The sequence below is a fragment of the Thrips palmi genome, unplaced genomic scaffold (assembly GCF_012932325.1).
Source record: "Thrips palmi isolate BJ-2018 unplaced genomic scaffold, TpBJ-2018v1 HiC_scaffold_18, whole genome shotgun sequence".
Classification (NCBI taxonomy): Eukaryota; Metazoa; Arthropoda; class Insecta; order Thysanoptera; family Thripidae; genus Thrips; species Thrips palmi.
The window spans coordinates 12,152,374-12,167,892 of NW_023144627.1; the positions used below are offsets into that span (position 1 = coordinate 12,152,374).

Sequence of the window (15,519 nt, forward strand, 5' to 3'; positions counted from 1 at the left end):
AAACGCCTACGGCTCAACTATGCGACTGATCTGGAACCAAAAACATATTCGTGTAGGGGAAAGGTGTCCGGAGGCCATTGATCAGGCCGGGAGCCGCGCGATCAATATTTGTACGTTGGTGAGGTGTTCAAAACCGACTACTTTCGCTCTTTCTTTGACGCTACCCTAATGACACTAATAATTGTCGGATTACTTTCGGACTGATCAATTGCCTCCGGACACCCTTCCCCTACACGGATCCGTTTTCGGATTCGCTTTACCTATCATAGTTTTTGCGTAGGCGTCTGCGTTTACTCATTTTTTCGTCCTTTTCACACGTTTTGAATTTGGCGGCGAATCCTGAGGCATCGGAGGGTGGCGCGGCGGAAAGAATGAGAACTGCGTGCAGGACGGCCGAGTCGGTGCGACACGTTTATGATGGACACCTCGCTGCATTCCGATCTATTGTCTCCGCTCCGTCTGCCCCCTCCCCTCCCCCGCTGGGGACGCAGCCGAGACCGGCAGCGCGCTCGGCCACTGGGGCAGCCCCAGAAGGGCAACAACAGGATTAGGCGCGGACACTACCCGTTCATTTTGCACTATGGGATAAATTTATATACCCTGGCACCGCGATGAGACGAGGAAGACGGCCAAAACAAGTTTGATTTGATAAATTTGAAATCTCAGAAGTTCACCCGACGCTGTGCCCATGCTGAGTGACCCTGTCAAGCTGTCTTTGTGCACTTTGACGAGGGTGCCGGTGCTCGCCTCGCCCGCACCGGCAACTACACTGCCAAATCAGGCGGCATTGACACGAAGATGATGCACAGTGAGGATAGGACTCTCCACCCCCAACAAGGACCTTTTAATTTTTTGGAAGTACTCGACTGTGGTGCCATCTTCGGGAAAGTGCTACACTGCCTGAACTGCCTGAACGAAAATGCAAGGAGTATTCGCATGAGAGGACTCCGGTCAATACAACGGTCTAAGTTCCTTTAGCCGTTGCTTGGACCCCGGTCCGCGATCTCGCCCTTAAAGAAAACAAAAAATAAAATAAAGCAACCCTACTTTGTGCCTGAGACGGCCTGAGAAAACGGCATTTTCTTCGAGGAAAATCTTTATGCGTCAAGGAATAGGTGAACCGCGAGTCACGTTTCCTTTCGGGCCTAACACGATCTTTTTTTTTTTTTTTTTTTTTTGACCTGGCGTGCCCCGTGTACTTGCCTGGCTCAACACTCGGTGGGCAATGCCGGCAATGATGCGGTAATGAAGCAGGGCAATTACCCGCACGTGTGGGAACCCTTTCTAATCGCGTCTTTGTCGCTCTCCCACTTTTTGGTTCTCGCCACTGCTAATCGTTGTAATCGCTCCCTCGTCCCGCAGAGCCATGGCATAGCCGTGTCGTGACCCAGAGTGTGTTGACTTAAAGAACGCGGCCCCGCCGGGCCCACGGGCCGACGCGGTGCGGCGACGCGGTGCGGCAGTTTCTCGGAAACGGCACGAGCTGCACGCGCTAGCACGACCTGAATAGGAAAGGGGTTTTCGGAAATGAGTGCGTCACGTTGGTATTACGCGCCGTGTCGCGCAGAGGACCGGTGAGGCGGCCAAAACTCCAGACGCGTTTTGCGCTCCAGAGTCCCCAAGTGGAACTCGAACGGAGCGTGTGCCCTTATCGTTGGATTCCCCGTTCGGAGAGCAATCCATTGGTGGGGTCACACGTTCGGTTCGAGTCCCATTTAGCGACTCTGGAGCTCAAAACGCGTGTGGGATTTTGACCGCCTCCGCCGGCCTTCTGTCCCGCGTCGGCGCTGACTGAAGGTGTAGTTGCCGCCAGGTTGGCAGTGCCGGCGTCGCGGGATGCTGCCGAGCCATGCCTGTACGGCTCTGGCCTGGCCATGCCGAGCGATCCGGTGTCGATAACCCGATAGCCGGCGAGCCACGCTGCCGTGTCGCCGCACGTCGCCGTGCCGCCCGGGCGGACGGAAGCCGCTGCCATTAGTGAATCCAGATTCAGATTGGAATCGCAGCGCCATCTGGCGGCCTGTATCGAAATTCCGCATTTCGCCGCGCCGCCCTGCCGCCGTGCCGCGGTCATGGCCACACCGCCACACGCGACCGCCGGGGCGGCCAACTGGAGCGTCAGGTGTAAGTCGCCCACCTCCATGTTCGCCCGCCCTCATGTCGCCGACTGTACAGTCACAGAAAAGCGGACGCGCGCGCGCGCCAGGTCGCCATTTGAAATCCGAATTTGGTGACGCGCTTCGTGAATCACCCGGGCGCTTGAAACGCACATTGCGGTTGGCGGGGGGGCGGGTTCGCGCCGCATTGCAGTTCACGAAGGTTTGGCGGGGTCGTTGGCCCCCGGGGTCCCACAGGCCTCGGCCGCGGCCGCCTCGCATGCGCTGCGCTTGGCGTTCTTCGCTCTGCGCGCCGAGGCGTCGAGCAACCGGTCGCTCCAGATTACCCGCCACCGCGATGGATGGATGGGGCTGTGGCGGAAAGATGGGAGATTTTGGCGCCAAATCGCAAACATCTCGCACCCGGCCCGGCCCGCCCGGCCTCTCGCTCTCTCCGACGAGGAGCGTGGCGGAAACTTGTTAGTGTTCCGTCCTTTTTGCGCGCTAGGTGCGCGGCCTGCGCGGCCGCCCCGGAGGACGTGTCGGTGGCCTTTTCGGCGGAGGTCTGCCTAGCTGGATGACGTCACGACCCATAGCGGTGGGTCGCCTTGCGGGTCGCGGGGTACGCTTGACCCTTCCCGATTTGACTCTTGTTTGACTCTCACGGTCTGGCCGACCCTGGCGACCACCTGTTCACTACACCGTGAGTCATGTGAGGTACACTGCACCGGGAGGACGGAAGCGGGGGCCCGCCAGGCCCCGCCAGTCCGCAAAGCGACGATCGAGATCTCGATCGAGATTGTTCCGACATCGAAATCGGCGAGAATTCCGCGTAAGTCCGCGCGCACTCGCCGGCACCTGGGGACGGTTCTGACGAGGTTGTTACTCCATCGGTGCCCATCCAGCCGACTCGTTGTCATCGTGGGCCGACCGTCGAGGTGCGAGAGAGACAGAGCGTCGAGTGCGGAATCAGCCTGCAGGAGTGGGAACGGATCGAGGAGGTCTGCTGCAGTTACGACCGGATGGAGTTAGTACGAAGTCTTGCTAACAGTACATCCGCTGGTAATTACTGTTTGACGTGAGAGGCGCATTCTGGAACAAGAACTTGTCTGGAATGACTTTTTGACGTGCCCGTCCCTGCGGCCGAGGGCCGAGGCATTCTGGAACAAAAACTTGTCTCAAGTCCGAGGCGGCGCGCGGCGTCGTGGAGCCCTCGCCCGGCCCGCTGCACTACAGGATCAAATGTGTGCTTAGTACACAGCTGTGGGAGCGTACTTGCAAGCACACATCTATAGGTGTATGCTTGGCAAGTACACATCTATAGGTGTATGCTTGGACAAGCACACATCTATGGATGTATGCTTGGCCAAGCACACAGCTGTAGGAGTGTGCCTTTAAATGGGTGGGATTAAAGTGTGCTTGGCCAAGCATACACCTATAGATGTGTACTTGCCAAGCATACACCTGTAGCTGTGTGCTTGCCAAGCATACACCTATAGATGTGTGCTTGCAAGTAAGCTCCCATAGCTGTGTACTAAGCACACATTTGATCTTGTAGTGTGGGCGGCGCGGCTTTCTCGGGTAAATAGAGGCGATTCGGTCGCGCTGTCTCCGTCGCACTCGTGGGGCGTGCGAGAGAGACGGCGCGACGAAAGGTTCCGTCGGGAAGCAGCCCGCCGGCGTCTGGCCCTAATGAAGATGAGGGTCTTGATGCGCGTGGCGGCGTGGCGGCGACAGTGCGTGCGCGGCCCGGCCGGCCCGGCACTCTCGATGTGTCTTCGAGATGTCTGCCTCTCGGCGAAGGCGGTGCGGACGGCGGGGCGGGGGGCGCGCAAGTAGGCGACGACGCCCGCGACAGTAATGTGGCGGGTGAACTGCCGGGGCGGTCTAAACCAAAAGAGCCCCGCAGAACCCCAAAAGGGCCTCGCAGAACTCAAAATCGACCTTCTAAGAGGCTGGCTTGATCTACGAGGCTCTTTTGGTTCGAGGGGCCGCGTAGAAGCCAAACTGGATCTGGGCCGGGATCGCGCTGGTCTGGATCTGGTCCGCGTCGTGCGCGACATCGCGTGGGATGGCTGCCAAACGTGTTAATGGAGGGTAACGGACGGACCACCGTTTGCCGATAGTCACCCCTTCGCCGCCGCCGCCCCGCCGCCCCCGCAGTCGGCCGCGTCGAGTCCAGCGGGCGGGCCGGGCGGGCCGGGCGCAGCGGGCGGCTGTGATACTGGCCGATACGCCGGCCAGCCCGGCCAGCCTGCATTGACGTCAGTGGCGGCTCGGCCGGGCTCAGCGCCGACCTGCCAGAAGAGAGAGGGACCGAGCGTTGGCACAGAAAGAGGCGAGGGTCGTGCTGCTGGCGGCGCGGACCCTGGGCCCAGCCCCTCCCTGCAACGCCTGCAACGCCTGCAACGCCTCCGAGAAGGAGGCCTCGGTGGACAAGCTGCACAGTGGGCCAGAAGACCGGTGGAGGCGGTCAAAATCCCGAACGCGTTTTGAGCTCCAGAGTCGCTAAATGGGACTCGAACCGAACGTGTGACCCCACCGATGGATTGCTCCCCGAACGAGGAATTAACCCATTGCTGGGGTCACAAGTTTGGTTCGAGTCCTGCTTAGCGGCTCTGGGTCTCAGAACGCGTCGAGACATGGTCGTGACATATAGTCGCTCCGCATCGCGCTGATCCACTCGAAGTGGTCGGGCCACACTTTGCTCAGCTTGCGTGGAGCGGACGTCACGCGGTGTCGCCATGGTTTGCTGAGCGTCAGAAAGACGTCAGCCGATTTGCCCCGGTGCATACTGAGTCAGTGTTCCCGACGCGGTGCGCGCACTGCTCCTCATTTGCTCTTTGTTGTTGTTGTTGTTGTTGTTGTTTGTTGGGTGGTTCGGAATAGTCGGCCGGCTAACGAACGGCCGCGCAACGCGACGTTTGAATCTTCGCATCGTCCCGCCGCGCGCCGCGGCCTATGAGCGCCCGCTGATGTAACCGATAAGATGCTGTCGTCCGACAGTAAACAGCTGCATTATTTTCAAATGTTTTTTGAGGACACACAGACACACGTACGCGTGTGTGAGTTGTGCAAGCGCGAGTGGACTGGAAATCGGTACCTGCGTCACGGCGGCGTCGCATCCCCTCCAGCGGCAAGCGGCCAGGATGCCCGTCCGTCGAACGCCGCAGCAGGGGGGTTGCCTACCCCCGAGTCCGCAGGCGGCAGGGCGCCAGGATGCCCGCCCGTCGAACGCCGCAGCAGGGGGGTTGCCTACCCCCGAGTCCGCAGGCGGCAGGGCGCCAGGATGCCCGCCCGTCGAACGCCGCAGCAGGGGGGTTGCCTACCCCCGAGTCCGCAGGCGGCAGGGCGCCAGGATGCCCGCCCGTCGAACGCCGCAGCAGGGGGGTTGCCTACCCCCGAGTCCGCAGGCGGCAGGGCGCCAGGATGCCCGCCCGTCGAACGCCGCAGCAGGGGGGTTGCCTACCCCCGAGTCCGCAGGCGGCAGGGCGCCAGGATGCCCGCCCGTCGAACGCCGCAGCAGGGGGGTTGCCTACCCCCGGGTCCGCAGGCGGCCGGGCGCCAGGATGCCCGCCCGTCGAACGCCGCAGCAGGGGGGTTGCCTACCCCCGGGTCCGCAGGCGGCTGGGCGGCCCGGCGGCCGGTCTCCACGTGTGCTCCTGCACCCTCTCCCTCTCCTCCTCCCCCCTTTCGCAGACTTTCCCTTTTCGGGCGCCGCTTCGGCAGCGATTTACCTAAGAATGGCGGGCGATGGCGCCGAATGTCGCCGGGCTTTGCATGTCCGTACGAGACTTACGTCTCGTCTGGCTGTCTGTCTGGGCGTCGCATCGCCCGGCGTTTGCCCCGGCGTTTGCCCCGGCGTCTGGGCGCCCAGGCCCCATGACACGCGCGGCTCAGAGCAGCGCGTGTCCGAGGGCCCAAGGCGCCGGCTGCCTCAGAAATCCGCAAGAGAAGCGCTGAAAACAATGAAAACTTCTGTGACGCGCGGCGGGGCCCGGCGGGGCCCGGCGGGGCCGGCGGCACAGGGGCACGTGCCTTGATCAGGCGATGTTAAAACCTTGCTCTGCATTATGGTCCGATTATACCGCGCGAGCGCCAAGACACTGAAAAAGTCTTAACGTTCGACACTTTTGCTTTTATCGACGGCCAATCGGTGCCTCTATTTTGACGGGCGACACTCCCGCTGACGCGCGCGCGTGCCTCTGCCTTCGGCCGCGTTTTCTAGCAAAGCTAGCAAAGCTAGCAAAGCCGGTTGCCGCTTTCGGTCGCCGCGCATCAAACCCGCTGACCCGCTCGGCGCGTGCGTCAAACCGCCGAACCCGGCTATTTCGGTAAACAATTAATTTGCATAAAAGGATGATCTGGGTGATAGCCGACTCTGGAGGAGAGACGCCTTGTACAGTGTCGCGGCGTCGCGGTGTCTGAGAGAGGTCACCCTTTATCCTTTTGCATGTTCCAAACGTTTATGAAACGTGCCTCGTAAACCTCACCACCAGCCTCCAACCAAATTGGCTCTTTCGCTCGCCGAAAAATAACAGCTCGCTTAGTCAAGCCGTTTTTTTATTTTTCCCCTTGCACTCAGCGATTGCACGCGGGGATTAGTAGTGAGACACCAAAGTGACCCTTGGCGGCGTGGCCGGGCGTGGCCGGGCGTGGCCGGGCGTGGCGTTATCTAGTGGAGGGGATCGAACCACCGCGACGCAACAGGCTTCCCGCTTGCCCCGGTGGGGCCGGCCGGCCGCGCCAGGGGCGGCCAGGGGCGGCCAGGGGGCGCCGCCGCCGCTGCACTGGGTGCGTCGACTGCGTCGTCGGGGACTGGCCGTGGAGCGCGGACACGCCGGAGGACGACATGAAGTGGCCGAAGCGGCCGAAGGCTTCCGCCTCGCCGGCCCGCCGCGCTATCGGCGGTGATCGCGCCATTGCGGCACGGCGGCCTGGTCCCGGTGACCCTCGGCCGCCCCGTCCGCCCCCGGCGTCAGCAAGGCACCAAGGTGCCCGATTACGGCCGGCGCTCATTCGCAGCGCCGTGGCGTTGCCCAGTGGCCCTGGGGATGTCTTCAGCGTTGGTGACTTCCGTGGCGGCCCATGACAGCCCTTTGGCGACTACCATGGCGACTCATTGGGTGTCTCCGGCCCCATCGGCCCCATGGCGGCCCAGGCCGAGGCCAAGCCGCCTGGCCGTCCTTGTCGGCGCAAACCCCATGGCGGGCGCGGTCCATGGCGTTGCCCTGGCCGTGCCCTGGCCGTGCCCTGGCCTGTCCCGCCATGGGGCCGGGCCGGCTGGGCCAGGCTGGGCAAGGCTGGGCGTGACGCACGCGGCTCATGGCACTGTGTCCGTGCGGGCCGTGCCTATGGCCGTGCCATGGCGGGCCCGCGCTGGACACGCCGCGTCGCCGCGACTTACGTCAATCCGCGTATCCAGCCGCGCCGCCGGAGCCAGCGGGAGCCAGCGGAGCCTTCTGGAAGCGAAATTAGGAGACGGGAACACACTCACACACTCTCTCGCCTCATACGCCACGCCGAGTACTTGCTGCACTTGGCATTATCACGATCCCCTTTGTCACGCCAAGGATGTGGTGTGTGTGTGTGTGTGTGCGTGTGTGTGTGTGTGTGCGTGCGTGCGTGCTGGGGTGAAAGGCGTTTTCGGCGAGCCATGTGCCTCACAGCCCTCGGAGTAAAAGAAGGTGACCTGGCCGTTTCTGCGATGACATTAAGGCGGCCGTGCTGGTTATAAGTCGTGCCGCTCGTGTGTCTTCTCTTCGTTTGCCGCCTTTTCTGCCTGTCTGTCTGTCTGTCCGTCCGTCCGCCTGTCTGTTCGTCCCTCCGCCCGTCTGGGAGGCATTCGGCGTTCGTCGAAAACGGCGGCTATCCGGCGCTGTGCTGCGCTGTGGCGCGCTGCCTCCCGCGCTTCCGGGCGCTGGCGGACCTGGCGGGGCTGCCGTATCTCCGCCTTGTGTTGACCAGTGTGTTGGCATAGCGACACGTTCGCTGCGGCGCGCTGCGGCGTCCCTGTCGCGTCGCCCAACACGCCCGGCGTGCACATGCTGTACGTGAACACGCCGGGCCCCGGGCCGCCTCCCGCCCTGTTTTGTCGTCTTTCGCGAAGAATCTGATGAGATGTAGGTAGAGATGATTACAGACAATTAGCGGTAACTAGAAAAACGACGATATTTAACTTTGTGGGCGGCCCTAGGCTGCGGAGCGCGGCGGAGCGTACCCTCGTGTTGGGTCCGCCAATTCTCACCTTTTTTCTCGGGTCTGCCGCCCGATGTCCGACCCAGGTCCGACCCGCGCGCCGTTGCCCGTGGATACAGCTGGCTAATATTTGCAAGCGAAGTTTTTTGAAAAATGTGTCTGGAGCGAGCTGCGGCTTTTCGGCGACGGGGAATCTCTCCTCCTTTTCTTTTCTCAAGTTCAGAAAAGTCGCGTTTTTTCTTGTTTTTTCTTCGCGTATTTTTGGCGCTCCGGTCCGCTTATGTGTTTGAAGCGCGCCTATCGGCGCCTGGTGCTCTGTCGGAGAGCCGGTTCCAGCGGCCTGGCGGCCAGGCGGCCGAGCGAGAGAGGACTTGAACTCGGTGAGTCCGTCCCCGGAGTGCCGCGGTCGCCCAGGATGCGTACACTGCGAACGGAAGGGGCGGGCGTCGACCCCCATCGCGGCGCTCCGAGGATGGCGAGGACGGCACGCCCAGGATGGCCAGGATGGCGATGACGGCGTCGCGACGAGCACGCCGATGGCGGCCGACGGCGGCCGATGGCGCCGCCACACGTGAAGCCGACGTGCGGTGCGGCGGCCTTCATTGGACCGCGGCAATGAGTCAGCGAACTGCCAATAACGACACACTCAATTATTCGCAATGGGGATTATTGACTATTCGCAGTCGCAGTCGAAGCGCCTCGATGCAGCGTGGGTGGTTTTCCAGAGCAGGATTACGGAGGCGATACCCCGTGTCGCACACAACCCCTTGCAGTGTCGTGTGCCAATAATGTGTCATCGCTCCTGGACTAGACTCTTTTAAACGCAGAGGGCTGTTTTTGCTATCTTAATGCTGCAGATTGCTTTTATTCTTGCTCTTGGGTCCCTCTTGCCTAACAACAACTTAAGTCGATTTCCTCCACTAAAATGTCAGGATTTTTTTCTAAAAAATATGTATTTTTTTCTTGGACGGCGTATTTTACTCGTCTCATCAAGGCCGTTTTCTAGCGGGTTCTTGTTTAATTTTACATTTAATTTTACTTTTAATTTTGACAGTGTTGTACGTAACATGATTCTCGCCTGCATGACGCCCTCTCCACAGGAGGGCCCGCGTGGTTCTCTATGACGCGCGTAGCGAATCTCGCGATAATCTGAGCACCTCTTAAATCCGAATCTAATCTCCTCCTGGGCTCTCGTAGCTCTCGAAGCTGTCGATCTCTCGAACGGTGGCGCGCTTTTCCGGTGCAGCCGTAGTCCGCTGAAGGGGAGCGCCACCGGTGCACAGTGGACTAGCCAGAAGACTGGAGGAGGCGGCCAAAACTCTAGACGCGTTTTGAGCTCCAGAGTCGCTAAATGGGACTCTAACCGAATGTGTGACCCCCACCAATGGATTGCTCTCCGAACGAGGAATCCATTGGTGGGGTTTTACGTAAGGTCCGAGTCCCATTTAGCGACTCTGTAGCTCAAAACGCGTCTAGAGTTTTGGCCGCCTCCGCCGGTCTTCTGGCCCACTGCGCGGTGCAGAGATGTCGCCGCGAGAAGAGTGCAGTGATTGCGCTGACGGAGCCGTGTCATGACCCGTCCAGGCGCCGTCGTGCTGGTGGCCTCGGTGGCCTTGTGGAGGAGGAAGAGCCAGGAGCTAGCGCCGGCTGGCCTTTCGCCAATTTCTCGCTCGCTACCCCCACCGACCCCCACGCGAACGCCAGGTCGCCGTCGACGGCACGCCTGGCGTGCATACATTACGCACGCGGCACGCACGCGGCACGCACGCCGAACCGCTCACAATCGCCTCGAAACAGTGCGGAAGCGCCCTGTGTGTGCAGGTGTGTGTGTGCGCGCCCATAGACGCGTTCGCCCCGGTGCCCTGCTTAGTGGGAGGGTATTAATAGGTGTCCACGTTTGGGCGTCGCGTCGCGTTGCGGACTGAGCAGTGCTCTCGTCGCTCTGTCCCTCTCGCACTCACGGGCCGCCCCGCACAGTGGGCCCCGTGCAGTGCTGCGTAGAGAAGCCCCTTGTGGGGCCCGCCCGCGCGGTGTTTGTTGTTGTGCTTTTTGGTGGGTCAAGGACTCGGGGCTCGGCGCCGGTTCGAGGAAAGCCTTTTTCGGGGGTGGGAGTTTACGCTGTGCATGCACACGCACGCTGCACGTGGGATTCCCCGTGGATTGCACGTGTGGGAGGGGGGCTAGTTTTTTGGCACGTGTGCATCGCGACTCTGTTCCGCACGTGTGGGCCCAGAGGGAGGCTTGCACGTGCAAGTGTGTGTGTGTGTGTGCGTTCCACGCACGTGTGCATCCTGCTCTTTGTGGTGGCTGCACGTTCTTGTGCACCTTTTGCTCCGAGAGAGAGCGAGAGAGAGAGAGAGAGTGGGCGCTCCCCTCTTGATGATGATGACGCTCCAGGCCATGCAGCTGCTCATGAATCGAGTTGACGACCCCGGCCGCGCTGCCGCCGCTCTGCCCCGAGCTCTGCCCGCCGTGCGTAATGTTATTTGCGCAGACGGACGGCGGATGGACGGATGGCCGGACTGAGAAATTACTTGTCTGAGTTCCACTCGGCCCGTAAATCTTTCCACAATGCGTTCGATAAGGCTGGGGGTGGTGGCAGCACTGCGGCACTGCACTGCGTGCTGCCTGTGCACTGTAGGCTATGAGCGGCCATTCAGGTTTGTTGAACCTCGCGGCATGCAGGGTGGCCAGCCTGGCGGGCGGTGTGTCGAGCCGCCGCCGTGGTTGACGTCAACCGATTCTTTACACTGCGCCTCGATGTTTTTATTTTATTATTTTGTTGTTGTTTTGGTTTTTGTTTACCGCGTCGCGCCGGTCCTCTCGGCTCCTCTGCCCGCCGAGTGTAGTAGGTAGATAGCGTCCGGAGATTAAAAGCCCGCGCCCTACACACCCACATTCTGCATTCGGATGATTCCGACAACGACGAGTTACGTGACTCAATGGAATTCAAAGGCGCGGGTTCGAATCCCATCTCATCCCAGATTTTTTTTTGTCGTCGACGAACTCGCCACTGCGTTCGGGAAAGGCGGTGGTTTCGCCTCGCCTTTTCCCCCGAAATTAAAAGCGATGAGTCGCGCGGCGTGAGGCGGCGCGGCGGCGGCCAAAAGGCCAAATTGGTCGGGGCGTCGACGCCGACCGGGACTTGGGAGTGCTCCCCTCTCCGCCTGCGCTACGCGCGCTGCGCCGTGGACGCCGTGGCACTGTGATTACGGAAGCCCGCTTCTGGGAACGAATCGGCCAGGGCCGCCGGAAGTACTTTCTGGTGGGGGGGGCGAAATTTTATGAAAAATTGATGGGTTGCTTACTGTTAAGGGGCAACACCCAATATGGTTGAGACTTCTTAAATAATGTTAAAAATCCAGCGAGCGAAGCGAGCTTGAAGCGAAAATTCACACAATTCTAGACTTTAACACAACTTTTGCCTATTTGAGAGCATAATTTCACGCTTTATTGGCGAGCGAAGCGAGCTAAACGGTAAAATTACAGAGGAAAATGAAAGAAACTTGCGAGCGAAGCGAGCTAGAAGCCAAAAATCAAAGAATTTGCGACTTTGCTATATTTTTCTCTCTATTGCGAGCTCAAAATGGCACTTTTGTGTCTGAAAATGGGGGGGGCGATGCCCCCCCCACCAGATTTTGGGGGGGGCAAGTCGCCCCCCCCGCACCCCACTTCCGGCGCCCTTGGAATCGGCTCGCCGGCGGATGGCGGCGGATGGATGCCACGGTCGCGGGCAAGGACGCGGCGGCGCAAGGCGGCAAGGCGGCGCGCGCCCAGAACAGTCCTTGGAGGCCTTGGCCGCCGAGGCCGGGCTCTCTGGATCAAGGCGCCGGCACGCCGCGGCGCGCCCAGAACAGTCCTTGGAGGCCTTGGCCGCCGAGGCCGGGCTCTCTGGATCAAGGCGCCGGCACGCCGCGGCACGCCCGCGGAGTGGACCAGGGACGCACCGCCCGCCGCCAGGGCCGGCACGTGGACGCGACGTGCGCCTGCTCTGTCTCTCTCGCACTCGCGGGGCGTTGCGTCGAGGTGCGACGCAGACAGCCTGCAGGCGCAGCCGGACCAAGTTCCAGAGTTTGGGGGTCGCGGTCTTGATGGATTGGTGAGGCGGGAAACGGGCTGGAGAGCCCATAGTCCCTGCGGGCCAGGGTGGCCAGGGTGCAGGCCTGCTGCAGCGGTGGGCCGCTGGGCTGCACGACGGCCTGCAAGGCGTTGGCCAGCGTGCATCAGCGGAAGGGGTTCCTGCGCCCCACCCGCCACCACACTCGTACCGCGCCTCGGCCGCGCGGCAGCCAGGCGGCAGCGCCCGCAAGGCAGCCAGCCCGGGCCGGGCCCCTGGGCCCCTGGGCCCCACGCCAGCCCAGCCCCGCCGCCCCGCCAGTCGCACGCCGCGCCGCGCCGCACCACCGCGACAGTCATCTGTGAGACGCGAAGCCGAGCGGTCGCCCCTCGTTCTCCTCGCGCTCGCTCGCCTCGCGGCAGTGCAGTGTGCCGTCTAGTGTGCTCGACAGCCCCACAGCGCGCTGCCCTGCGTAGCCGCGTAGCCGCGTAGCCCTTGGACCGCGCTACGCCCTAACTTGTTATGTGTGTGTGCGAGCTCCGGCCCCGGACCTCTGGTGCCGCGTTGGGCCCGTTGGGCGGCGGCGTGCCCCTCGAGTCCCTCCACCACCCCGTCATGGCCTCCTCCGTGTCGGTGCTCCTGCGGCCCGGCGCCGCCCCCGCCGCCCCTAAGCCCAAACTGGTTAGTGTCGAGTGAGAAGAAGGACGCCCTCGAGGAACTTGTGCCCCCCGCATGTGGTGCTGTGTGTGCGACTTGCTGGCGCCTTGCCTTGCCCGCGGCCCCGTGTGCGTGCCTGTGTGTGTGTGCGTGCGCGTCAAGGCCGCCGACATGAGCCCCATCGCAGTGCAGGTGCGTTGACGACGTTGACGGCTGGGGTGCAGTGGTGCAGTGCAGTAGTGTACAGTGTGGAGGCGAGGGCCGCGACACGCCCGCCTCGCCGGCTGGCCTGCGGCTGGCCCGCCGCTGGCGCCTTTGGCCCTTGGGGCTGGGGTCATCGCCCTCGGCGTCGCCGCCGGGCCCCGCCTGACCGCCACCGTCCAGAAGCCCTGCAGTGTGCCTGTGTGTGTGTGACTGATTGTGGCGTAGGTGCGGCCGTCGCGTCGAGGCTGTCCCAGGCTGTCCGCAGGGGCCGGTCTCCCTTTTCAAGGCCCCATTCACGTGCAGTCGGGGGCCGCGCCTAAGCCATCATGCCTGGCGGTAAAAAGGAAAATACTTGTTGTTGAAACTGATCTCTGATCCGCGGCGTCCTGGCCGTCTCTGGCGTGGGCGTGGTGCGTGAATGTGGCGACGCGTCGTGGGAGTGAGTGTGCGTGTGTGTGAGTGTGCGCGAGTATTTTGGGACCGGCGTGTTGGTTCACTGAGTAACCATGTTATTGCGAACGGCCCACACCGCCCAACGCCACAGCTGCCATGCATGTGTGTGTGACTGTGTGTGTGACTGTGTGTGTGTGTGTGTGTGACTGTGTGTGTGACTGTGTGTGTGACTGTGTGTGTGACTGTGCCCAGACAGGGGGACGCACTGCGAGCACCGGATGCGGAGTGAATGTCCACCCCCTAGCCCAGCCCCAGCGGGCCCAGCGGCCCCAGCGGCCCGGCCAGTCCATCCGGTGCGACGGCCCGCCGGCCCGTCTTCGTGAAGGGACCGAAGCGCGTCGAAGCGTCAGACCGGAAGTGACAAAGACAGAGAAAGTGACGCGTGACGTTTGTCTGTTGCAGGCGGGCGGCAAGTCTGGTGTGGACGTCTGGCGGGAGCGACGCTGGCGCAAAGGCCGAGACTGCCGAGACCACCAGGATGACCAGGAAAACGGCGCCCAGCACGGCTCCCTGCTCAAGTGCCTCGCCATGGTGAGTACCGTTCGGAGGACTCTAGTGTCTTTGTCGACCCGCGGCCGGCCTGGCCGGCCTGGCACTACCGCGAGATACGCGTTTTTTGTCGCATGTCGGCGACCGAGCCGGCCTTAGCTGGTCTTGGCTGGATCCTCATGTCGTCGGCGCATCGCGCTGTGACGTACACGGAGGCAAGGGCAAACTTTCCGGTCGCTCTCTCTCACACACACGCACGCACGCACACATCTGTGAATCGCACACGTGTCCGCCACGCACGGCCACGGCGGGCCGGTATGGGATGGGCCGTAACCCGAAGCAGCGGCAGCCAAGTCAAGCTGCGATTGGCGCTTGGCGCGGACTTCCGCGTTTCGACACGCTTCGCGGGTGTGCATGACGCACGTACGTGCAGTGTGCGTGCGTGCGTGCGTGTGCGTGCACGGCGTGCCGATGCCGCGCGCAGCCCGGCGCAGCCACGCCCGGTCGGTTTGTTTGCTTTGTTGTCACCAAGGCGCTGACGCGCTGACGCGGGCAGCCTTCTATTTTAGTCGCCTTTGGCGTTCTGGCATCGGCTTGGTAGGGGTGACGCCTTTTCCGAGCGGACGTCTTATTTCTCTGTTTGTCGCGCCGCCCTGTCGGTCTGCTTTAATCCGGCCACTGTAAAAAACCGAAAGCGGTCCTGGACTCCAGAGGCTGGACTCCAGACGGTCGTCGCGGCAGTGACGCGGCGCCCTGTTCGCTCGCGGTTTTTTTTTGTCGCGGTTTGTCTTTTTTAATGTGGTGGGCCGAGGGCTATTTCGGTTTGCGGTTTGGGTTTGGGTCGGTCCGCGGCACCGCGACCACGCCGTCAGCATCGTCAGCGCGGTCCTGGAGTGCCAGGCGTGCCAGGGCAGTGCCAGGGAAGCTGCGGGACCGGAGCCGCGAACGTCACAGTCACGCCAACTCATAGATAGTGAATGTTTGACATGCCAGAGCCGCGCGCTGAAGCCTTCCCTCTCTGCCCACAGCAGGCGCTGGAGCTGTCCGCGCCGGCCAGCGACGTGCTGCTCAAGTCCGGCTCGGCGTCGCTGCCCGTCTGCGTGTCCACGGTGTCGACGGGCACGCTGCCGCCGCCCTCGGAGTGGTTCCAGCTAGCGGGGCACCCGGACTGCTTCGCGCCGGCGGGGCCCGGCCGGATATGGAAGAAGGTAGGTCATGGCGAGGAGGAGGAGGAGGGGGAGGAGGAGGGGGTCCCGGACGCGACCGCGGCGCCGCGCGGCAGCGTGCGGCAGCGTGCGGCAGCGACCCACTTGGGCGCCGGAACCAACTGAAAGTAAATTTGACGTGAGCACTTTCGTTGGTCCG

The 15,519-nt window shown here is 62.3% G+C and overlaps 1 protein-coding gene across 4 annotated transcripts in view; it reads left to right on the forward strand.

Annotated features, from left to right (window-relative positions):
* LOC117645318 (inositol-trisphosphate 3-kinase homolog) overlaps positions 1 to 15,519 on the forward strand; it is a 29,218-nt gene that overhangs the window by 12,467 nt on the left and 1,232 nt on the right. Inside the window, exons 1-3 of one of the 4 annotated variants that reach the window (XM_034385403.1) lie at positions 12,684 to 13,032; positions 14,068 to 14,196; positions 15,186 to 15,362. In XM_034385403.1, the coding sequence (XP_034241294.1) occupies positions 12,874 to 13,032; positions 14,068 to 14,196; positions 15,186 to 15,362 (465 nt within the window). In that variant the 5' untranslated portion in view covers positions 12,684 to 12,873. Of the gene's footprint in view, positions 1 to 12,683; positions 13,201 to 14,067; positions 14,197 to 15,182; positions 15,363 to 15,519 lie in introns of those variants that run through there. The other 3 variants (XM_034385404.1, XM_034385402.1, XM_034385405.1) reach the window with 3 other exon arrangements.